This window comes from Bactrocera latifrons, unplaced genomic scaffold (genome assembly GCF_001853355.1).
Source record: "Bactrocera latifrons isolate USDA-ARS-PBARC rearing strain unplaced genomic scaffold, ASM185335v1 scaffold_24, whole genome shotgun sequence".
NCBI lineage: Eukaryota > Metazoa > Arthropoda > Insecta > Diptera > Tephritidae > Bactrocera > Bactrocera latifrons.
This window is the reverse complement of record NW_017535963.1, coordinates 1,843,835-1,869,617: the sequence shown is the minus strand read 5'-3', so window position 1 is coordinate 1,869,617 and position 25,783 is coordinate 1,843,835. Positions and strand designations below refer to the sequence as shown.

At 38.4% G+C, this 25,783-nt stretch overlaps 1 protein-coding gene across 1 annotated transcript in view; it reads left to right on the top strand.

Annotated features, from left to right (window-relative positions):
• Positions 1 to 46: 46 nt before the first annotated feature.
• Positions 47 to 25,783, top strand: part of LOC108969060 — a 136,978-nt gene continuing 111,241 nt past the window's right edge. Inside the window, exon 1 of the mRNA XM_018933554.1 lies at positions 47 to 2,706. Coding sequence (XP_018789099.1) covers positions 1,149 to 2,706 — 1,558 coding nt within the window. The 5' untranslated portion in view covers positions 47 to 1,148. The remainder of the gene's footprint in view (positions 2,707 to 25,783) is intronic.

The window sequence follows — 25,783 nt, the reverse complement described above, 5'->3', positions numbered from 1 at the left end:
AAAAAACAATCAATAACAGAAATTGTAAATAAGAAATCTGAGGAACCAAATGTATAGCAAAACAATATAAGTAAATTAAAATATGTAAAGAAAATTCCATTAAAATAGTAATCAAAGTGTAAACAATACCAAAAATTCCAAAAAATAGAATAAACTTTTTGTAAAATAAAAATAAAAAATTCTCCAAAACCGAAGTTACTCCAGAGTTTACACTTTTATAAGCTTCCATGTCCGTTTACTTGTGTGCAATACTGTTAAAAGCATATTAAGACAAAAAAGTGCAAGAAAACATACAAAAAGTTAAGCGCTCACTGACTGACTAACTGATAAATACAACAAAGCTACTCACACCCACACATTGCATACAATACATTAAGCGCCGGGGCGTATACGTAACCTCCATACAAAGCAAATAAATGGAATAAAAGCACTGTGCAGCGAAGCGAAGTCAAGTGCATGTAATGATATAAAGAAGCGAGAGCAGTAAATGGAAGGAAAACAACAAAAGAAAACTTAAAAAATAACAACAAAAACAACAATAAATAAATGCAATAAAACTAGTGTGTGTGAGTAAATGATTGCGCCGGGAAAGCGAAGGGTAAGAGTAATGGAAAAAGAAACACAGTGGAATACAGCGAAAAAGAAATTAAAGAAAAAACTTGCAAAAAATTAAACTTAGAAAGTAAATAAAATACAAATAATGAAGTTTACGAGCAGCCGGCGGCGGCGAAAAGCTGCAAAGGCGGAGCAAAGTGAAAGGCAGAGCGGGAACGAGAAGATAAAAATTAGTAATTGATAAACATTTGTTGTTCTAATGCAATGCAGCAGGCGGTGAAAAGTTAAATAAAGTGTGGACGTGAAAGAAAATAGTAAAAAAAAAAGCAATAAAAAATATACAAAAAAGCTTCTGGCAACTATTTGCTAGAAAAGACGTGGCAAGTGCAGCAAAATGGCACAAGGGAGGCGGCAAATTAAATATCAATAGTGTTACTGTAGCAAACAAAGCATTAGGGGAGGTAACTACGAGGTGTAATGTAGGTGACTGCAAGAGCCAAAAGTGAGACGGAAAAAAAATATCAAAAAAAAAAAAAAAAACACATAAACCACGAAAGGTGAAGAAACGAACATTTCAAATTACTATCCGTGCAATGTTGCTGCAGGCGGGGCCGGCCATGCTGCCCGCTACGCCAAACAGCGATAAAATGTGTTGTTGTAGCGAAAACAACAATCACCCCCACCCTACAGAAGAAGGCTCCAGCCGGAAACCCCACTTTACTTGCGCCACTTGCCTCCAACTGCAGGCCAGCAGCGATGAAAACAATACATGTAGCGTACTTTTAGGCGCAATGTCTGATGGTGGCGCAAAACCCGCGTTAGTACGACACTTACGGCGTTGGCAAGCGTGTCGTCGGCGTAGGCGACGCAGAAAGGGTGGCGGCGAAATGAGAAATGCATATAAGAACAACAACAATAGCATACAACGCTGTAATAAGCAAGCGCGGTTGGCACGAACAACGCGTGCGATGCATGCAACAACTACACGCGGAGTAGCTATTGAAAAGCGAAAATTAAGAAAACGCATAATCAGTAGCATGGCTACAAGCAATTGCTGGGGCTCAGCAATGGTAGCGCGTTTGTTGCTTGCGGATTACAACGACAGCGGTATGTTGCAAGCGCGTAACAGTAATTGCCTGCGAGCAAAAACAACAACAAGTGCAACAGCGGCTGCCAGCGTGGCACTGGAAAGCTGCGCAGCAACAAAAGCACTGTTGGGTTTACGTAGAGCAAGAGCAAGAGCAACAACAACAACAACAACAAAGGTAACAAGGCCGTTGTCGAAATTGGTGAAATGTGAGCGCCCGAGAAAAGTGCACAAACTAGCAACAACGGCGGCTGAACAACAGCCAACACCGTTAGCATGCCTGCACCACCAAAAGCAACTACAACAGAGCGAAAGTGGGTTGCAAGTTGACAGCGCACGAATATTGCGCGCCAATAGCAGCGACAAACCCGCTGGTGTACCGTTAGAACAACAGCTTATCACACGTGAGTTCCGAAATAAGCAACTGCCATCACAACAAAAACAACACTGCCTTCAACGAACAACTGCTGCGGCACTACAGCGACCAGCTGCCAAAGCAAACTACTTGCAACATCGAAGTTGGCGAAATTTAATTGGATGTGTGGCAAGCACATGTCCAACAACAACAGCGACCGTAATAAATACGATCACAGCAGCAGCAGCAGCAAACGTTATTGCATCAGCGCCAGCAACAGCAATAACAACAGCAAGTGCACACAATTGCAACGCGCATTGTTCGGCTGTCTCCGTTGTAGCCACAAAAATGTCAACTACTCGTGCGCTGTCTGCCAAGCAAGACGATGCGAAAGCGACAACAACAAAATCCGTGTGTGTAGAAACGAAAAATATATCAGCGCAGCAGCCGGGACTGGTTGTGCCGTGTGTCATTGTGCGTAAATCCAAGTGTCGAAGTACAATCGCATTGACAAGCGCATTAACAGTGATGGTGAAAACAGCAGCAGCAGCATCAGCAAGAATAGCAAAAAAAGCAATTCAGCCAGCAAAACCTACAAAACGCGATAAACCAACACAAATAAAATTATTTAGAAGCAGAGCAACTACAGCAACGTTGTATGGCAATATTTTTACAATACTTGTCGCTTTGCTGACGCTACATGCCACTGGTGAGTGCAACACATACATTACTTACATATACATACATATAAATTGTACATATATTTTATGTATTACAAATCATTGCATGAATTAACTCCTAGCTTCAGTTTTAAATGAAAAAGTATATTAGATTTTAAGAAGTATAATTTGGCGCTAAATTTTCGCTCTAAATTATGAGTTACGAATAATACAGAGGGGAAAAATGTACCGATTTTGAATTGAAAAAAAATTTACCTGCCACAACACTATTTTTTCCCCTTTTCGATACTGATATTACGGCGCTGTAGTTGTTTCGATAGCAAAAATTTCGACTTTTTTGATCGATAAAACTATCGATTATTTTTTTCAAATTTAAAATTAATACACTAATCTTAATTTCGCTGCTGGTATTATAGTATTATCAATTTTTTCGATAATAAAAAATATAGATTTTTAATACCGATTTTTTCGATAATAAAACTATCGATTACTTTCATCCAAATTTCATATAAACACAATCAATTGATTGTCGATTTTTCGACAAGATAATTATTTCTACTAAATTATGAATGCGAATTATAAAGGGGGAAGAATTTATCGATTTTACATTGAGTAAATGTTTTCCTACCACATTTCTTAGATAAATTAGTTTCTTATTTTAAATACCGATATTACGGCGCTGTAGTTGTTTCGTTATCAAAAATTACGAATTTTTCGATTACGAAACTGTCGTTTGTTGTCTTTAAAATTTAAAGTGAACAAATAATATTCAATTCGTTTAAAATTTGAAATGAACATTTTAATCTTCATTTAGTTACTGATCGTGGCGATAATATTATCGATTTTTTGGTAATAAAGCTATAGGTTTTTTCGATAATAAAACTATCGATTATTTTCTTTCAATTTTCTTTTTGATTTCGTTAAATTCATATAAATATATGATGCTTTGGAAAAATAATGTATATATGTATGTATGTTCTTGAAGTTAGTAGTCTCTATTCTGCCTCAATCGAGCAATTTGTCTTTGTCATGAAAAATATGACGATGCCACTTATTTGATAGTAGAAAGCAACGACAATAATATGTGAAATTAGAGTTTACCTAACAACTACTAAGGCTTTTACACGTAATTCGCAACCTGAATAGCTAATAAAGTGTCTTTATATGTACTCCACTCATTCTTATGTATTTGTCGTGCTAAATATAAATAGTTTCTCGAAAAATTGTTTCGCCTCAAGTGTCCAAAACAATTATTTCGCGGCGCCAGGCCGTATCTCAATATAATTTATTACGGTATGCGTGGGATTTGCGGCCAAAAGTTGGCTGCGCGTTGCGGCGTGTTGCGTAGTGACTTCAATCTAGTGCGGCGAAAGCTCATAGGGTGGGAAAACCAATGCTCAAGACTAATTAATTTATAAAGCCCGAAAATACACTATATGTGCTACCGTAATAATGATTTCTAAAAATTTTAGTGCCGAAGTACAACATTTTTCGGTAGTTTCGTGAAAGAAATGCGCCTTAATGTAGTTTAAAATGTTCGATTCGAATTCACATTGCCTACATTTAGGATAAAAATATTTATTCAAGCATGGCGTTTAAGAGCTAATAACCGTGGTAAAAAGTTTTAAATTAAATTTGCTTGAAACATAATTCAGTTAAAATCGAAGCACCTGGAAAATTTTTTCTATGATTTCTCTTTTATATTCAGTTGACATGCTTTAAATTTGAATGTATGTTCCCCCACAACTATACCTCCTTAGTTCTATAATAATGACTCCAATGATTGGTAAGATATCGTTCAGTTCTAAATTTTTTCATTGCCTTCATAACTGTTCGAAGCATTGCACTGGTATTTCTACTATATCCAACACATCGTAACCAACCCAAAAACATGTATTTTTTTACTTTCTGACTAATCTTCAGTAACAAGTTCAAATCATCGAGACTTTTAAAGGGATTTATCAATATTTACCGCTCTGACACTTTTGTTTTTTCCCCTTTATTCCTTTTTTTGCGGATTTTGTTTGTTTAAACAAAAGTCAACTTGAACTTGACTCTGAACTTCGCGCATTCCTCATGCCAAAATATATTTACTCCCCCTTCACTGGTTAACCAAATGTCTCACCTTCCATGCCACTTTATGGACCTCTAGAGCTTTCCATGAGCGCCGATGTGCACCTTGTTTTATTATTTGTAGTGAGAAAGTTTCGCAAGCCGATTGCCACAAAGGACCTCACACCATCTACTAGCAACAACACCAAAGCAAAGAAAAAACTTTTTAACCAACGCCCACCACCATTCCTCTGCAGTGCGCAGCTTCCTTTGAAGAGAAATATTATCCAACTTGATTGCGGCATCTTCCGCAGTTTATTTGTGGTTCGCCGCGCACATGGTGAGCATATGTGTCTTCGTTTGTGTACATATGTGTGATTGAGTGTGTGCTTTGCAAGCGTTTTGTTTCATAAATAATTCATTAAGACTTTTCAATTGATTTATGTATGCACACGACAATGGCGTACGGACAAAGTTTTCGCGCACATTCCGATTCTGCTTTATTCGAAAATTCTTATATTCCGTCTGCTGTTCTGCACTTTCTATGCTCTTCTTTGCAACTTTTTTTTCGCATTTAGCTGCTGGCGATTGAAAAAAAGTCTTTCGGCAAATTTACATGCCACCCAGAAAGTTTTAGTTCGTGATTTTTTTTCAACCTCCCCTTTATACGCATAAAACATGTGGCACTGAGTACCGTTGGCTTTGTTCAACTGATGGTTATTTGTAATGCCTGAAACAAAGCGATTGAGATATAGGCTATATATTGAGTAGTCGAAAAAGTATTTTCGTATTTTGTGAATTACCAATCACATTGTGTCATACCATACAGTGTTGGAAAGATGAGATTCATCATTTAACCAAAAAGAATTCCATTGTTTTTGCATTGAATTAAAGTTTTGTTGACTTCTTAATGCAATTTAGATCAATTACGCACCGTTTTGTTCGATAACTTCATAACACCATTCTTATAGAAACCTTCGTTCCTCTTAGCAGAAAACTAGTTCAGTCGATTTCCGTCAGCAAAATTGTTCGCCATAGACAGTAATAGGTGCAGGTAATCACTTGGTTTCTGGTCCAGACTATAAAATAGACGCACAAAAACCTTCAAACCAAGCTTCCAGAGCCACTGATCGCTAACGATGTGTATGGCCTGGCGTTGTCCAATGGTCCAATTGTTGACAGTACAGTTCCGAATTAACAGTTTAACCGTAGGGGAACAGCTCATAGTTGATTATTGCCTGACAAACACTACAAAAACATCGCAAAACGTTTCTGACCGTCGAACCGGAGTTGCCCACCGTTTACTTTCGAGGAAAAGTGGAGAAAACCAGAAATCCGTACTATGGCTTCTCTTAGCGTTCATATAAAGTATTGCCGACTTCCCGTAATATTTCCTTCGGCTTTCCCTTGACTTTTAACTTCGTTCGTACTCAGCTCTTATATATTTGTTCATTAATTTTTAAGGAGTGTAAGTAAGGTCTGACCTTGCGCATGAAAAATTGCGCAAAAGTGAAACGTGTGCGAATTTAAGTGCCTCTAAGCATGTTGAGCACAATGTGCGAATAAATTGCATACCTCTTTAGCGAAAGGAAAAATTTGGTCAATCGTCAGAAATGTGGTTCCAAAAATGCGGGTACGATACGTAAGATGCGTATTGCAAAGGTTTTCTTTTGCCAGCAGGAAACTCGAAAATTGTAACCGATGTTTGCCTGAGATTAATGCTGAACTGGTAGAACTTTTCAGCAATGATTCCACAAAGATGTGGGAGTCGATTTAAGAAAGAGAGCATACTAATAGAAAGAATAGAGTTGGGTCTAACTCAAAAAGAGGGAGGATTATCGAAATTATGAAAGAGGTGAGAATTGATAACAGAAAGTTAAGTGAGAGAAATGAATGTGGTTATGGCAGTAAAAAAATCTGAAATTATTTAAAAAAAAACAAAAAAAAAAAAAAAAAAAAAAAAAAAAAAAAAAAAAAAAAAAAAAAAACATTTCAAAAAATAAAGGAAACGAATTTAGGTTTTATGAATAAGGTAAAGAGATCACCCAGATCAAAAAATAAAAAAAATACTTTATCTCAAGTAAAGAAATCCTTAAACTCATACTTAGGGAACAATCACTTGGCGTTAGTGGAAGGCATTTTTTGAACACACTCCTTTATAGTGAACTAGATTATGTAAATCTCACAAATATTGAAAATTTATTTGGCATTTTTTTCTCGAGATTCGCGATCCCACAACCTTATAGAGGTAGCATAAATTTCTTCCGTCTAAATACTAAAGAAAGCGATCATTTGCATGGGGCCCTAGCTCACACTGAAGATGAAGGCTCCTACGATCTCCCAAGTATTTAATCAATTCAGGTTATTGGCGCGTGGAAGCATGGGAAATGCCGAAGCTACACGGATTACAACGACGATATCGTCACGGTTTTGAGCAGTACACACTCTGAACCTCTAATTATCGCTGATATGCTTCCAGCCTTCTCCTAAAGTTCGAAATTGTGTCTTACTCTGGAACTGCTAGCATCATTTATGGCGATTTAATGTTGCGATGTGAAAACTTACTAGCATCCACCATTACTTTATGACACTGTATGTGAAACACATATGCGTCTATTTTGATGTCCGAAATTGCTTTCTCGTTTGTCCGGCTCAATTGCTTTTGGACTAAACCACAAAATCGGCAGCAACAACTGTTACTATCAAAAAAAAAAAAAAATCTATAACAACAAACATAAAACAGAAAAAGACGAAGCAACATCAAAATCTGTGAACCCCTCGCTGTGTTTCCACTGTTGTTGTAGATATGGTTTTGTGTCAAACCAACTCTTTTCCAGCACAGTTTCTTTTATTTCGCTCGTTTGTGCTCACCTATCATGCTAACACCGAATGCCCGGCTGACTGACTGACTAACTGGCTGACCACGGTTCACTGGCTGCCACAAACGTTGTGATTTGGTTTCGGACTTTTTGTTATGCGCTCGAACTTTTGTGGGTTTGACTACGCTTTTTACGGTCGTTGATTACCAAAAATGTTCTAAATTAAAAATCAGTCAAGTTCGACTTTGCATATACACCTACAGACCTACCAACCGACATACTGTTCCATATATTGCTGAGTATATATTGTGAAAGAGAGTTTAGTGTGAAATTGAAAATGGCGGATGGACGGGTGTGTTTCGGTTAGCGCTTTGTTGCTGGCGATTGCAATTTTTAATTTTGACACCATCTTCGGCTTTGTGCACTTCGATTTACAATTTTTTCACTTTGTTGAACTTTTTTGGTTAACAGTTTTGTAACGTTCAAAAGTTTGTAAGAAAAATTAATTAAAATCATTGACTTTTTCAACTTATTAAATTTACAAAATAAATGTGTAAAGGTTTAGAAGTTGAGGTGAGAAACGGAAATAATTCAAGCAAGTGATGAAAATTGATTGAAAAGAATACCGCATACACAGTTTAACATATTAAAGAGAACAAAGAAAGAAAATCGAGGCAAAATTAAATATCGCTCAAGTCCTTTCGTTTTCCGTTTAATTTTATGTGGCCATTCTTTTCAATATTTTCTTATAACAGATGGCAACTCTATGCATAATCTGAAGTAAATATAATTTTATTCTTCGTGATGAACAAATGCTATAAAATAGACCTAATTTTTCGTTTTCGAAACTCATAAGAATGCATCATTTGCATCAAAACATGGTCGATATCGATTAGTTAGTCACTCGACCCACATTTGATATTTGTTGAGGTAAAGGAAAGTGAGTAGAGGATGGAGTCATGTGTAACCAGGTCTTTCCCACCTGGTTTTTCTCTGAAGTATTTACATTCATTTAAACGACATAAGCTAGACAGCGTTGCCGCTGTCAACAATCTGGAGAAAGCAGAACTAGCGGCGCGGTTGTTGAGGGCAATGATATCAATATCATCGGCGTACGATCAAAGCTGTACACTATTATAGAAGATTGCACCTGTCCGATTAAGCTCTGCAGCTGGAATTATTTTCTCCAGAAGATGGTTGAAGTAGCCACATAAAAGATAGTCCCTTTATCGGAATCCTTGTTTGATATTTTTTTGGAGATTTTGGTGTTGCGGAACATCAGTATACATAACCGTATTAGTTTTTCGGGGATACCAAATTCAGACATCGCCGCATAAAGGCACCTCCTTTCGTATTGTGAGCAGCAGCTTTGAAATCGAAGAAGAGCTGGTGCCTGTCGATCCCGTTATCACGCGTCTTTTTCAAGATTTGGCGCATGGTGAACATGTGGTCAGTTGTAGATTTTCAAGGCCTAAAGTAACACTGATTAGGTCCAATCAGTTTTTTGACGATGGGCATTAGTATTTCATACAATCGCTCGATTGAACCGTATATGCGATGTTGAGGCAGCTTATCCTACGGTAGTTGGCACAGATTGTGGGCTTTCGCTTTTTATGGGTTGGGCAAATCATATTTAAATTCCAATCGTCGAGCATCCTTTCATTAGACCATATTCTATAAAGATGTTGATGCTTGCTCCTCATCAGTTCTTCGGCGAATTATTTGAATATCTCGACGGCCAATCCATCGAATCTTGCCGCTTTGTTGTTCTTTAGACTTGTAATTGCTATGCGAACTTCTCCATGGTCGAGCAATAGAACGTCCGATTCATCGTCATCGATTAGGGAAACTCACAATTTGGGATATTTAAAATACCTGCTATTATATAAGGTTTCTCAGAGTGATCATGAAACTAAAACATCCATTATTTACTTTGAAACCAATGCGAAATTGATTTCGAGCATTTAGGGAGCACTTAGCGCTGTTTTGGTTCTTGAACTATAAAAAAATTTACAAGAACTGTTTGTCAAACATAACCAAAACCAGAAAATAATATGAGTACCGAGTATTCTAAGCTTTTAAGTAGCAAGATGTATCCAACGAATCCGCAGACTAAATTGAAGGTCTGGTGTAGCCATAAAATTAACTATTTCATAAGAGTTAGTTTAGGTTTCAATAATATTAAGGTCGATGTCGACGCTATAGAGCGAGCAACTCATTGAAATGTCTCCAAAAAAAAAAACATCTTATTTTTACTTCATCTGCCAGCGTTGCCATAAAAATGGACGTACACGAAGCAAAGCGTAAAGTAATTATTTAATTACCGAGATAATACCAGTTATTGATTTTTTATTGCTATGTCGGGTCGGGTGGGTGGATGTATGTGATTTGCTTGACTTCAGACCCGCACGAATCCGATTTTAATTCAAGCAAATTGGAGTCGCAACGAAAAAATTTTATATTCACAGCAATTTGTAATTACGAATGGGAAAAGAAAGAGTAGAAAAAATGGAAAGAAGAAAAAACCCAAAAAGAAATCGCGGCAGCATCAGCTGGTTATGGAAACAAAAACATGCAACGAAAAAAAGGAGGCGTAATATGTTTTGCCGTAAAGATTGAAATGTATGTGTGTATCTGCCACTCCCGTTGCCGCTGCCGTGGACCAATGCAGGAGGCGTTGCACGCACTGACAGCAGATGGCGCTGTGTTTTTATTAACCGGAAATTATGCGAAAAATGCTGTGCAGCTTGCAACAACAAAAATTACAATGCAATAACAGAATGCAAATGATGCAAACAAAAGCCGTTATGAGCTGGAGCTGGCTCACAAATTAAAAAGTAAAAGTTGAGGTCGCAAGAAAAGGAGAAGAGTGTGAGAAGCCGTGAGGGCGGTGGAGAGAAGTTACGCGCTCATAATGAGCATGACAGAGGGCGCGACTAAATAGTGGGCCATATAAAATACCCGCAGCTGTCGAACAATGCACGCCAGCCAGGCACGCACACATGCCACAACGGCCTCTATAGGCCATTAGCGCGCATCGAAGGTTGGCGCATCGGTCGCTAAAGGTTGGACGACGGGTCGACGGGGTGCGCGAACAAAAGGACCGTAAACTTTGAACCTGTGCTTGAGGCCGCGCAGCACTTTGTGGCCCGTGTGTGTGTGTGTGCGTGTGAGCGGTTGCCAATTGGGACGGCAATGACTCCGTTGTTTGCCTCTGCTGCAGCTGCATCCGACGTCGCGCGCACGGCAAAGCGATTAAAAGCAACGAGCAACGGAAATAGCTGGAAATGCAAGCGGAAATGTTGCACTACAAATGAGGATGGTTGGATGGTTGTGGAGCCAAGTATGAGCAGGGAATGGGTAGAGTACGGACCCCAACAATTCCACAAGAAAGAGTATAGAATTTGTGGAACAGTAACGGGATGTTGGTTTAAGGAGTGAAGCCACCGAAGTCGGACCTCCACTCAGCTATAAAGCCAGCAACAGTCGTAGCGGTAGCCACATGAAAGCCCTGAGTACCACAAGACCCACAAAAGCCATTAAAGAAAGAAAGAAAGTGGCCGGCTGAGCGGGCGTCCAAAACAGCGGTAACAAAGCACCGAGTGAATGCGGAATAAAGTTGTAAAGGCGAACAGTGGAATACAAGTAAATGTTTGAAGAATGAGCGGAAAAATATGCAGGACAAAGTAAAAAGAACGAATATATACATATATATATTCACGCGTAAAGCGGAAAGCGCTCAAGCCAAGGGACACGATGAGGAAGTAAATTCGAGCGGAATACGGCTGGAATACACAAATTGTTTGGTGAAGCAGTGAAGAGCATGCAAGAGGATGCTTAAGAGGCAGCGAAGACTGACAGCAAATGGTGTTGAATTCGTTGCACACTCCATTTTGCCACTACAAGAGCGAATGAAAGCGTGTAATTGTCTGAGGCAACGATTTGCAAATTGTGCATTAGGGAATTGGGTCACTTGAAGTGATAAATAGTGCGACGGCGCGGTGGTGCGTCTAGTAATGCGGAAGATAACTTCTTTTATTCTATATCTAATGGCTACATTGTAGAGACGCGTCTTAACGTGTTTATTATTGCGTTGTTGCTTTTGCTGTGAAAGATAAAAAGAAAACGAGAAAGTAAGTCATGAAAATACATTCACAAGTAGTTGCTGTTGGCTCGATGTCTCTATAAGCATTAGCTGTCTTACACTTGCCGGTCTCCGAACTTCTGTGTATATTTTAAGGCTTTAATCTACTGTAGTACTACAGATCCAACAAAGGTTTCACGAACTTTCGGTCTTTAAAGACTTCTGAGTATCATAGCAATAGAAAGGAGCTTCCGAGCTCACTGGGACACATATTCTCTGGTGGCAGTGGTAATTATGCGGAAATGGAGTCTTTTGCACATCTCAGCGAGTTCTGAAGAGGTTTTGTTTCCATTGAAGCGAGTTCTGTAGTGACAATGGTCTCGAAGTAGGAAGACTCAGAATTTTTCCTGATCCGTATCTGGTTTTCCAGTCACCTCAGCACTTCATTTTTACACTCACCCGCTTCTCATTGCTTCAGCCAGCCAAATTAACTGAAAGCGAAATTGGGCCCAGAAGTTCCTTCTTTTCGCAAGATTTACAGATTTATAATGTGCCCAGGACCTTTGCTCGATATAGCGCTTTCCTCCATTTCAAAAACTAGAGAACAAGGAAAAGAACTTATTGGAAACTTTCTGTGTGGTATCCATCGAGGGTTTATGTAGAGTGAACTATTAGGACGAATATAGGTTAGAATTTGGAAAGGAATTGCATTAATTTGAAACCAAGGCCCCAGCTTGATCGGAGTGCTTCTCTGAGCTTTTCCTATGAAATCGTCTTTGTATAAGTCGAACTTTTCGAGTTCGTACAAGATCATGGCATTGGCAACTTGATACAGCAAAATATATGTAGATCCATGGAGCTCGATTTTTTCTTTTGAAGTTCGATTAAAGACCGACCCAATTTAAACTGCCAAAGTCTATGGAGCATCACTTTTGTAGACAGCGAACGGAAAAACTGCTGCAGACATAACGGGTCCACTATGTTGCATGGATTCTTCGGGTATCGTGGAGTCTTCTCTCTACAGTTTAGGTCTTTAAGCTAGCTTATTCACTGAATTTAGTTTCGCTCGAGATTAGGTTAACAGTTAACAGGTCGAGACCAACTTTTAACCACCGGATAAGTGCGCGCAATTTAGCGAAGCTCAAATTACAGCAACAACAGTATTCTTTGCATATTAAAAAAGCTCGTTTTGGACCCACCAAATTACAGTGCGAACTTGGCTTGTCTGCACGTATCGTTTTCGTGGTGCCACCAATAAGGCACATAGTCGCGACTGACCAACAAACAAATAACGGCATAACGGTAGCCATAAAGAGCTCAACTGCAGTCGTTTTCACGATGCGTGGCCTTTGTGTTATTAATGTTGCATGCAATGTGCAATTGCCGTACAACATAATAAAGTTGTTGGCTTGAACGCAGCACACAGCGACTGCTGCAGCGGCAGCGGCGGTAGCAACGGTAATAATCAGCGAACTTAACAATGGCGGCAAAGCGTTCACAACTCATGCAGTCAGCCAACTTCTTCCGCAATCAAAAGGATGCTGCACGAACCTAACTGACACACGCACATTTGCAAAATGTGAGAGAGTGGAAGGGCGATGTACATCATGCCGAAAGTTCGCCCCGCGGACAGCTTCTTCTTCAGCCATTTATTGCATGGTTTTCTTCGTTGACTTTAATGTCCTGTCACATATACACGGACAGGCTGTCATACACACACACATAGCGGCCTTTATAGATAAATGTGTGCGTATATGGCTTTGTCCACACAATTCATAGTTTACAACTTTATTGTACTGGTCTGCCGTTGTCGGTGACTTTCTCGCTGTCAGCATTCATTCTCGCTGTCGAAAAATGTATGAAGCAGCGTGCGGATCGCAGGGCGACAATGCGCGCCTGTAACCACAATTGTACACATTAAAATTTAAAAATTAGCCCCAAAAAACGAAGGACTAACCACAAAAGAAAAGAATAATATTACGAATAAAACACAAATACAAATGAATTAATTGACTTGCTGGTATGGGGACCAGTAGTTAGGGCCAACTTTTGCATGGCACAGCTTGTGCATCGGCATGGAAATATCGGAAAAGTAATTAGTTGGGGAAATTTAAATAAATGCGGAAGTTGACGTTGAAGTGAAATTTAGCTGCCAGAAATTGAAAATTACCGCTTTCAACTGCGACTCCGCAGCAAATGTTTAGTTTTCTCAGAAACTTCTGTGGATACATCGTATTGGCTAAAAACGTGTTGGAAACGCCAATCTTTTGAGGAAACTCTCATATATAGACGTCAATTAAGTCTTTCTGGATAATACCTGTGAGAGCTTAGAGGGACTGCTTCAGTTAGTGATGTTAATTTCCGAATGCTCTCTAATATATGTACGACTGATTCTGATGAAAGAGCAGTGGAATTGATTAGAAGTCGTTCAGCAGCACTTCAGACAGATAGTGACTGGAGAACGTTTCACGGATTTTAGTATGCTCGCGACTAACTAATACCACAATGAGAGTAATTAAGAGGAACGATCAAAAAAGGAGGTAACCGCATTACAAATGAAGTAGTGTTAAGCTTTAAGGTTACCCACTATAAGAGCGGGACGAAATTTTCACAGAGTTCGATGTTATGTTCGAATACCTGTATGACGAAATTTATAAATAACTTTCTCATTTGTTTTTCAAAGAAGGTATACAAAATTCAAATGAAGTACGCGGATTATTCTTACAGCGGGCCAATCGGTTTTCCTTTTTGCTGTTTGGCGTCAATTGGAGATTCCAAGCGAAGCCAAATTCTCCACCTTTTTTCAACGGAGTGAAGATCTTCCTCTGCTTCCCAGCGGGCCAATCGTGATTCTTTTTTTTTGATGTTTGGCGTCACCTTTTTTCAACGGAGTGAAGATCTTCCTCGGCTTTCCAGAGGGTACTTCCTCTGCTGCCCAGCGGGCCAATCGGTTTTCCTTTTTGCTGTTTGGCGTCAATTGGAGATTCAAAGCGAAGCCAAGTTCTCCACCTTTTTTCAACGGAGTGAAGATCTTCCTCTGCTTCCCAGAGGGTACTGCCTCGACTACTTTCAGAGCTGGACGGTTTTCGTCCATTCGGGCGACATGACCTGGTCAGCGTAGCCGTTGTCTTTTAATTCGCTGAACTATGCCAATGTCGTCGCATATCTCATAGAGCTCATCGTTCCATGGAATATTCGCTGAAAACTCGTTACGTCGATACATCAGATTTTGTCATCGTGCATGCCTCTGCACCACACCTCCGCAGGACGGGTATGATGAGTGACTTTTAGAGTTTTTTTTTTGTTTTTGTTCGTCGAGAGAGCCTCTCAATTGCCCATTTAGTCCGAAGTAGCACCTGTTGTTAATATATATCTTGCTGTTAATGTTGATTTCAAGATAGACGAAATTATCTACGACTTCGAAATTATGACTGTTACTCAGATAATTATTCAGTTCTCGATATTGTCTGGTATTTACACAAAGTAGAGTTCGAAGTACAAACCCTTAGGGATCTCACAGAACTCTTATCGGATTTGAATCTTCAAAATAATCATTTTACCTATAACTTATTCCACTCTTCATTAGAAGTGAAGGGCTCTGCTAATGTCAAGCTTCCTTATGCCGCCTAATGTGGTATAGTGGTTAGAGTTCGAGTGAGCTGAGAAGCAATTAGAAGAGAATAAGCGCTAAAATGTATATTTTTGTGTCCGAAATGAGACTAGCCGGAATCGATCAAGTGTCAATTAATGGAGTCCATAGATCTAACCATTCGAACTAATATCCAATGGAACTTACTCTTTAAGACCCTTCTTAGTAGAGTTCGTCTTCTATCCAACTCTCTCCAGATACCTTTCATTTAAGCTCTACAATTTGTTATTGAGAATTTAAGTACTCACAATGAACCAGCAGCTTTAGCAATCAAATTAGACACAATTATGATGTTGAACTTTGCTAATTGAACACACCGAAGAAGTGCACAAAGCTTCGTTAGTAACTCATACATACATGAGCAAGGTTTCTTCTTTGTGGCTAATATTGGCTCAATTAATTATTGGCTGACTGTTGCTATGCCCAAACACACACCCATTCACACACATACATGCAAACAGGCACACAACGGAGTTGCTTAGGCAGGTTGTTCGCCAATTGTTCGAGATTGATTTATGGAAAACGAGGCACGAGTCGCCAACCACGCACTTTATACGCTTCGCTACTTTCTCGCTAAGTTACAGTCAGTCACACCATCACCCCCCCTTGGCTGCTTCGTTGGTGTCCACCTTTGCAGGCGATAATTCATTTGTTGCCGCTCTGGGCGCCCACAGGTCCTCTGCTACTCTTTCTTCTTTGTTTCATCTTGGTCTTCCTTATTTTCTTCTTCTTACTTGTCATGACAACAGTTTGAGCGCACTTTAGTTGATTTACCGTCGTACATACTTTACTACTTAATGCGTGTATTGCAATTATTCCAAATCTTTTGTATATTGCTTCTCTGCTCCCTTAAGTTGCGTTGTGCGCTTTTGCTCTGCTTCTTCTTCGAATTACTAAAACTTTATTAATTTGCATGAAAGTGACTTACATACATACATACACACATATATATATATATATATATAATGCCCGTTGTTATAAGTAGCAGCTCTCCACCAATCATTTCGGTATATTGAATCAACCAAACGACAAGTTCGAGCCTCCGGCTTACAACTTAAGTCCAACGCCAATAGAGTACCGCATGCCTATGGAAGTATATACATATGTATGTAGTAAGGAAGCAAGAAAACTGTGATGGAATTTTCTTGAGTTCAGTTAATTGGGAGTTTTTGTTAAGAATACTACGTTGTGACCGAACGGTACAAATGTGTTCCCAGCAGGGAAGTCACTTAAATGTGATTAGAGAGCCGTTAAGCGTTTCGCTTCGCAGCTGTGACAAAACTGCTAGTGAGATTTGAAGCAGAAAGTAGATGTTTGCTGCACCGTGTTGATAAAATTCGATGAAATTTCGATAGTTTATATAGAGACCCCACCTTTAAGTGTTATCAATTTGTGACCTTTACGAAAACCGGTTATTTTTGGCTTAAAACATGCAGGTTATGGGTTTAATCTAGTTCCTGAATACTTCGAACTTAGTTCGTCATATCAAATCCCTAACAGTCAACTTTGTGGGAGTGAAGTAGACATCAATAGAGATTGTCTATTGTCACTCTATCGTTTCCACTTCATTCTGCTTTCTTAACCAGTGGTTATATCTGGAGAATGGCGTTCTCAAAATAATACATATGAACTGCGAACCGAACAAATTTTGAAGCTTTGTGGGAAATGGTACCAAGGTATCAGATTTACAATTCCTCGTAGTTTCACTGCAGTTTTCGGAATCTTATCGCGGATGTTCACAGCATAAGCGAAGTGTTGGTGGTAGCAAAATAAGCCAATTAGACAAGGTAATGCTATTATTGTTAGATCCACATAAATCTCCAAATTATTCGTAGAAAATCCAACGATGTAAAAATCTTGGAGGAAAAATTGGGGTAGTTCCATTGTCACCCTGTTTCTTTCCTACGGCAATTTCCTTTGTAAGACTCTTGTTAGAAAATCGATTGGAGCAGTAAGTAATATCTTTAATATCTTTCTAAATATATGTACATACGTGCACTCGACAGAGGAAAACAACTAGACTGGTTTATTTGCAACTAGTTGCCAACTAGTTCATTATGGTCCATGGTGATCCAAGACTACTTTTTTCTCTCAATCATGTTATTCTAATTACTGTAAAATACCTATCGTAAATTATACATTTACAATTAGTTACGGACTACTTAGTTATGAACCAGTTAGTATTTTCATTAATAGAATAACATACTTATTGTGAAATGTTTAGTGTAAATTATAAGAAGAAATTACTTACTTTTTTAGTGATATCAACTAGTTTCCAACCACTTACTTATGGTCCAGTTGATTTTTCATGAGTATTCAATTCTACATTATTGTAAATGTTTTCCATAAAAATTATTCTTAAAAAGTATTTTATTATTTTCAACTAGTTACTTATGTGCTCGTTAGATTTTTCATGAACATGGTTTTTTACCTTAACGTTATAAAATGCTTGCCTTAAATTATTTATCCGTAATGGCTTACTTAAGTAAATACTATTATATGATACACTCACATTTATATGCGCTCTAAATCACATACATACGCATATATTTACGTAAGCCTGTATACATACTGGTTATGTAAAGAGGGTTTGTCAGCGACTTATATAATTTGATTGACTCGCCGCCGGGCTGATTACTTGAAACTTGTGGCGCAGTATGCCACACCAATACCGACACACCGAACACTCACAGGCATATATTTCTCTTTAACGCACTACGCCGCACACCGCAGCACCACCAATACTAACTCCGACAGCATTTATTGCTTTAAGGTAATTTTAATATTTCAACTGCGATCTCATTAAAACCAAAACCAGCTGTAGCAGCTTGAGCAGCTGGCAGCTGGCAGCTTGTGGCAGCAAAGCCACAATTCAACCAACCGAACAAACTAACCAAACGACTAACAATGGCGCCAAGGCAAATAGCAGACGGCACAACAACAAAAACCACTGCAATAACCAGCTTGTAGCTCGCCGTTAAGCGTGTTGCTGCGTTACAGTTGCCACTATGTGCGCATAAGTGAATTATTAATTTGTATATATATAGTATATATGTATATGTGTTTGTCGAGTTGTGTTTCGTAGTGTGCGTGTGCACCTAAGTTGACTTGTTTACCGCATTGTTACTTTGAATTAAGAAATTTGCTTTATAATGCAGCATTTATGCGTTGCACAAGCACACACACACATCCACATTTCGCGTTAAGTAATTTGAAAATTTTAAGCTCACTCTCGCATTCTTCATTTTCATTTCTTATTCAGCTGCAAGGCTATGAAGTCGCTCTCCCAAGCAGCTTAAGGGCGTACTTATGTCTGTACTTACAAAACACAAGCACACACCCACATATACACGCATACATGCTTACTTTTGCTAAACTACTTCATTCCTCTTCTCTTGTTGTTTTTAGTTGCTTAAAGCTGGCAACTTTTCCAGCGGCAAAGAATGTGCATATTATTTTTGCTATTTCCTCTGCTTTGTTGTCCAGCTAAACGGTTGGCGGAGCGAGTGTAGCGCATAAATATGCAGTTATTCCGAATTTTGATATTTTTCTTATTTAAAAATTTCTTAAGTGCACTTTTCGTTCGTAAAGTCCGCACTTTTATCTCAGTTTAAGCTTCTCAGTTGCAGTTTATCTGCAGATTTTTGCTTATTTTCTTACGTTTCAAATTGTTACTTTGCCAGGGTGTGGAGTGTGAACTATAGCAAGCAAGTTGTTAACTTGTTGATAAGTCGTAGAATATTTCAATTAATAATAATATTAGAAAGTTGAAGATATCTGAATAAAATCTGCTAAGTGGCGCTAAGTGAATGCCGTGGGTGCAGTAGAGAGATTGCCATGAGGCGAAGGTATATATTTGCTGGATAATGATTAGTATTCTATTTATAGCGCTATATTAGCATCGAGTGTTGAGTGTAGGCTCTGCAATGCTCTGAAAATTCACGAGAGTCGGAACTACGAGCGGATTGAACCCATACTACAGGGTTCGGATAGTAATAGGATTGGGTCCATTTAAAAATATTTATTGTACCGATTGTTACAATTCTTTGAAAACTTTCAAAATAGGGTCCATCTGGGTCGATGCAGTTCTGCCAGCCCGATTTCCAAGAATTGAAGGCGTCACGGATTACATTCTTCAGAATAGCTTTGAGAGTCGAGGTGCATGCTGCTTGGATTCCCTCTGTCATCTTAAAATGTTTGCCTTTCATCAGCCTTTTCAGGCAAGGAAAGAAAAAAGTCCGGTGGTCCACATCTCGGCTGTGGATGTGTTGGGATGTCACTTTTACACACGTTCAAATTTTCTTTGCACTCTTGTACTATCCGCAATTTCTGGTCGTCAGTGGGCACTTTTGGACCATCTTCGAATGCTTATTCGGCGTTGCGCGCACGAGTCACATTAAGGGTGTTTGTCGAAGCCACAGGTCTCTCAGCACGTTCTACATCAGCGACCTCTTCTCGGTCCTCCAAAAACGCCTAGTTGGAAAGCTGTTACTTACAAACTAGTTACTTTTGAAACCTGTTTCTTTGGAACCACTTACTTTTGAAACTAGTTGCTTTTAGAAACAGGTACTTTAAAAACTAATTATTTTGAAACTAGTTACTTTTGACCCAGTTACATTAAGACTAGTTACTTTGAGAGTAGTTACTTTTGGGACTATTTTCCTTGCAACTAGTAGCTTCCTTCGTAAAACTAAAAAAAAAAAAAAAACAATGAGCATCGTTTTCACTTTTGACTTGCTCATTCATCAGCAATCTCTTTCCGGTCCTCCAAAAAGCTGGTCCCACCGAAACACACCACTTCTTGCTAAATCAGCATCTGCTTGATCTTATTTAACGCCTCCGTCGAAGATTTACCGAGTTTCACACAGAATTTAATTGGGTACCTCTGCTCTAACGAACACTGCATTTTCGGCTAGCGTGAAAATGTTTGTCCTCACTCTTCAGGCACTAGGAGTTCATTAGCTAGGAACGCCCTCTATCGAATCCAGTCGATTCCCTCACACTCCGAAGCACAGTCGCGGCGCCAGTCCTATTACTTTCCGGACAAACCCTATAAAACTAAGACTTTCCTTTTCAAATTTTTTATTGAATGTAGTATGGGTTTATGTAGAAAGGACTCTTCAATGAAGGTAGTTTTATTGTTATCCCACAGTCCCTGAGATCGATGGTTAACAGTAGTACCGCAAGATAATCGATTAACTGATCAAAGAAAAAGGTTTCCTTATTTGATAAATACTTTTTGTCGATCAACAATCCTCAGTTACTTAGCCTACCTTGTGATTACGCCTAAAATCACGCTGAAGCTTGCACTGCATTAAGTTTGTTCGTAGTCTATATTAAATTAGTATATTAGGAAAGCATCTAGATATATAGATATATAAATATTTCACTCGTTTCGGATTTAGTGTATGTCAAGTAACTTCGTATCTTCCAATATATCGCTAAAGTCTTACTCTTTGATAATTATTCTTTCGGCATCAAAGAAGCGATCTCGTACTTCAGTTCATTCGCTAGAAAACGATTTTATGTACTATTATTTTAAGTGCCTTCTTGTAAGTAATCCCAGTACCTTCTCAATCAAACTAAGAGCTATGATTAAAGAAAACAAGTCGAACTTTATCCTTACTGCAGAAGATGGTACACCATGGTAGCCAACTACCCACTGTCTGCTTGCATATGTGAATTTTAAATAAGAAGCCATACAAATGAAGCTAAGAAGGCAAAAGAGCTTGCGAAGCGCTGCCAAAAAACTTGACTAACAAGCACCGGAACTTTTCGCAACTGACTGGCTGCCAGCCATTCTCGCCTCGGCAATAATGCAATGCACGTCGTTACAACAAATTCAAGATTCAAGAAAGCAGAAAGTAGAAAAAGTTGTCTAAGCTCTTCAATGCTTTGTTGAGTACTGAAATACATATGTATATGGATGGCAAATTGAGTAGACTTCAACGGAATTCAGTCGAGTTTTTTCGCTGTGCTCGAGTGTTTCTGCAGAGGTTGGCTTCATAGATAAATAGTTGCAGCGTACCTTCACAGAAATTTTTATGGAGATTTTAATTAATTAGTACGCTTGTGAAATTAGCAGATGATCTTGATTTCCCAAGTTTTAACTGTGAGAGTGTGGGAATTTAGTGCGTACAGCGTAGAAGTCATAAAAATGATGTGGAACCCAATACAAGCATTTAAAATTGTCACTACTCCATATACATAAGCACCAAATGCTTTTTGTGGAGTTTTTGGATTGTGTACTCATTCTTAGTTACTTAGATAGATGATTGGGACATACCTCAATTTCTACGGCAACAACAACAACTTCAGCTCCTACTTTCTAATATCTAACGAACGCCTGAAGATCTCTGTAATATTGTACAAAATTTCTTTTGACGCCTAAAGCTTGGATGAAAACTTCGATTGAAAATATCCGTTTTAGGACTGAGCATTCAGTTGATTTTCAATTATAGAATAAAGTATCGAAGCAATAGCTCTATAAAATATTAAAAACACTGCTTTTCATCTGTATGTCTAAATAAGATACTCTTGTCGAAATTCTTCTTCTTCTTAATTGGCGTAGAAATCTCGTAACGTCGATTCATCAGATGTTGTCATCGTCCATGCCTCTGCACCATATAGCAGGACGGGAATTATGAGTGACTTATAGAGTTTGGTTTTTGTTCGTCGAGAGAGAACTTTTCTTCTCAATTGTCCACTCAGTCCGAAGTAGCACCCGTTGGCAAGAGTTATCCTGTGTTGGATTCCCAGGCTGACATTATTGGTGGTGTTTACGCTGGTTCCAAGATAGACGAAATTATATACGACATCAAAGTTATCACTGTCAACAGTGACGTGAGTGCCAAGTCGCGAGTACGACGACTGTTGGTTTCATCTTGTCCACGTTCACCACCAGACACATTTGCTTCGCTTCCTAATGCAGTCTGCTGAAAGCAGAACTATCGGTGCGGTTATTGAAGTCAATGATATCAATATATTCGCCGTATGCCAGTATCTGTTCACTGTTGTAGACGATGGTACATTTTCTGTTTAGTTCTGCAGCTCGAATTATTTTCTCCAAAAGTAGGTTGAAGAAGTCGCACGAACGCGAGTCATCTTGTCGAAAACCTCGTTTGGTACCGAACGGCTCGGAGAGGTCCTTCCCGATCCCGACGGAGCTTTTGGTGTTGCTCAATATCAGTTCACAAAGCCGTATTGGTTCTGCCGGGATAGGAAATTCAGACAGGGCGCTATAAAGTGTGCTGTCAAAAGCAGCTTTGTGTATCGATCAGTTTTTTCACGGGTCTTTTCTAAGATTTGGCGCATGGTGAATATCTGATTAGCTACACTGATAAGGTCCAATCAGTTTGTTGACGATAGGTTTTAAACTTTCACTTTCTTTCGAACTTCTTCAGGCAATGGAACGTCTTCTCCATCGGCGTCGATTGGGTCGCTCTTATTGAGAGCAAAACTCGTGAGTTTAATTTTGCGGAATTTTCCTATAATTTATCCATAAAATCTTTATGTGTAAATGATCAGTGTCATGGCCATATTTGTATATAATGAACTAGTCCCTTAATTTTTGAAATATCAGTCAGACATTTTACAAATGTTCCTTTCCCCCCTAGATGTTCCTCATTTGTCCGAACCGCCGATACCAGATCACCATATCCTAGCTACCAATGCGAATTGATTGATAATAAACAAGTTCTTATATCGAAAACCGTTATTTGACAAGATATCTTCACGAAATTTCCATGGATTTTTATCTAAGGCAAATCTACAATATCCAAACATATTCTTCAAATCGGGTCACTATAGCATTTAGTTGCATTCAAACAGACCGCGCTATATAAAAATCTGTTTCCGCCCCTTTTTTTCTAATAAAACGTGAACTAGTTCGGCTGAAGTTAAAATTTTTTCATATTTTATATTATTTTAGTCTACCAGCTCTTTCTGTTAATCAGTTGGCACTTCGTTTTCCACGACTTACTAGTCTACTTAAGCGACGCTTTGAGTGCAACAATAAGTAATGTCTGTTTGGATCTGACGGTATGCTTATTCGCTTGTAAGAGCTTAAGTACACTTGTACACAAAATACACTCACTTACATAATTCTATTGTCTGTCCAGTGTGACTCTGTATTTGTTTGCATTTGTGTGTATGTGTGCGATTGTTTAGTATAATACTTTGACGCAAACAGGCAGATTATCGTAAAAGCTAAAGCTGCTGTTTGACTTGGATTCAGACTGGACGCGCTTCCATTATTCCACCAAGAGCAGCAGAGAGCCGGTACTGAACGCTGACTGTCTGGCAGGATAAGAGGTGTCTGCCTCAAGAGCACCAACACTACTTTTAGAGCAATCCCCTTAACGGGTTGGTTTTTTTGTGGTCTTTGTTATGTACTAACACAAAGGCATTTAGAAGCCGTTTCAATAGGAACAACAAATTTGCTCACACATGCTATGGCGAGTCAGTCAATGCATGTAAAATCACACGGTGTATGTGTGTATGCGTGTGTGTCAATTGGCTGCATTTGTGTGTAAAAGTACATTGGCAGTGCATTATTGCCGCAACATTGTTCGTACTTACCGAGAGATAATAGCCAATAGCACTCTATGTAAGTAAATGCACACACACACGTACACTCACATACATGTAGATATAGCACATATGTCATACAAACATGCCGACATTCCATTCTTCCAATTCCTTGCAGAATTTTCCACAGTTTTTTTCACATTGAACATTTATTTCATTTTATTTGGAATTTTTGAGGAATTAAAGCGTTTCATGCAACTGTTGCCATTTCATTATATGTTTCAATATGCAAGTTTATTAAATTACAAAAAAAAAAGATAATAAGTAGGAAAAGGTTAAGGTCCAAACATTTCATACTCTTGCAACTTGCAAAGCTCAAAGTCGGGCAACCCGATTTTATCCATTTTAGGTAAAAAGATGCATTAAAGGCATTAAGATCGAACTTGTTAATCTGGTAGTTGATCCTTCGTTAAAACACTAACCTGTGAGCATACTGTTTGCTATACATCAGTAGTGGGTGTTAATTTTGTTTCAAAACATTTATGGATTAAGTTAGCTTTTGAGCAACAACGTAAACAAAAAAGCTGAGTGATATTACCAAGTAACGAAAAACCTATCATGCTTGCCAGTCCGGTACTTCGTTACTCGGTGAAACGAGAATCTGTTAATTTTGCAAAAACAAAACCCAGAGTAAAAACTACCGAGTAACGACTACCCCTATTGTTATTAGTAAAATGCGCTCTCTCATTTTCATTGGGAGAACTCACTTATTGGCCGATATATGCGGTACAAAGTCACTCGGAAGTGCGAAAATCTTTATATTTGGTATAAAGGAAGTATTGATTCAGGATTCAGGCCTTTTTTGACATTCAGGCATATAATCATCAGGAAGGATTCTTTCCGAATTTCAGTTATATATTCCACACTTTGACCGATATTTACGGTAACAAGTAAACGAAAGGCACTGGTGTCCACATATTCGGTACCTAAGGGCTTGGAACAGTTTTGTATCAAGAATCCTCAAGTTTTACTCAAGCGCCTTGAGGTCAATGCAAATCTGTTTGGCTTCAAGTTACATTGATTACACAAATAATTAAATTTTCTACAATGTTGAATCACATTAAATGCATCTATTGATTTACCGTTCGACTTTGCTAGCAGCGCATTAATTTCCTCATCCCTATCACATCATTTCGGTGCTCGCGCTATTGATTTTGTATCGCTATTATGTAATGTAAAACAAAAGCAAAACAAGAAATGCTGGTAAGTCTCCAATGACAAAGCAATTCGGAATATGATACTGATAATAACAATAAAAGCAGCACGCAAATGCAACTAAACAAAAAAGTAGCAGAAAACCATGGAAAACATAAAAGAGCAAACGCAAAACTTGCTTATGCATTCAGCTCAAGGATAACTTAGATTGTATGCGCTTATGCATGTGTGTGTGTGCATATCGCTTACACACACTGTGATTGCGCATGTGAGCATTTACATATGTATATATGTACACAATATATGCGATGTGTTGCGGAATATTAAAACAACTATACACACTAGGAGTGGATTAAAAGTAGACGTAAAAGGCACAATAGAAAAAAATGAAAATATAAAAGCTTTGGGTTATCACAGACATTTGAGAAAATTGATATTTAATAATGATAGCGGGTGTGCTCTTAATGCGATGGTTTTAAGACTCAGTGTTTTAGCAGATTTTGCTTAATTTTTTTGTAGAAGCAACAAAAAATCATTAATAATAATAATAAAAGCTACAGTAACAATAATAAAATAAAAATTTACAAATATTATATTTTTAGTATTCCTTTTTTTTATTATTATAAAGTTATTTTAAATGTCGTTTCCTTGTTTTAATATATCTTTTATACTTTTTTTTCATAATTTTTTTTTTAATCTTTTCTTAATTTTTGTCATACGTTTTATTATTTTTTCGTTGGTTTAAATTTTTTCTTATT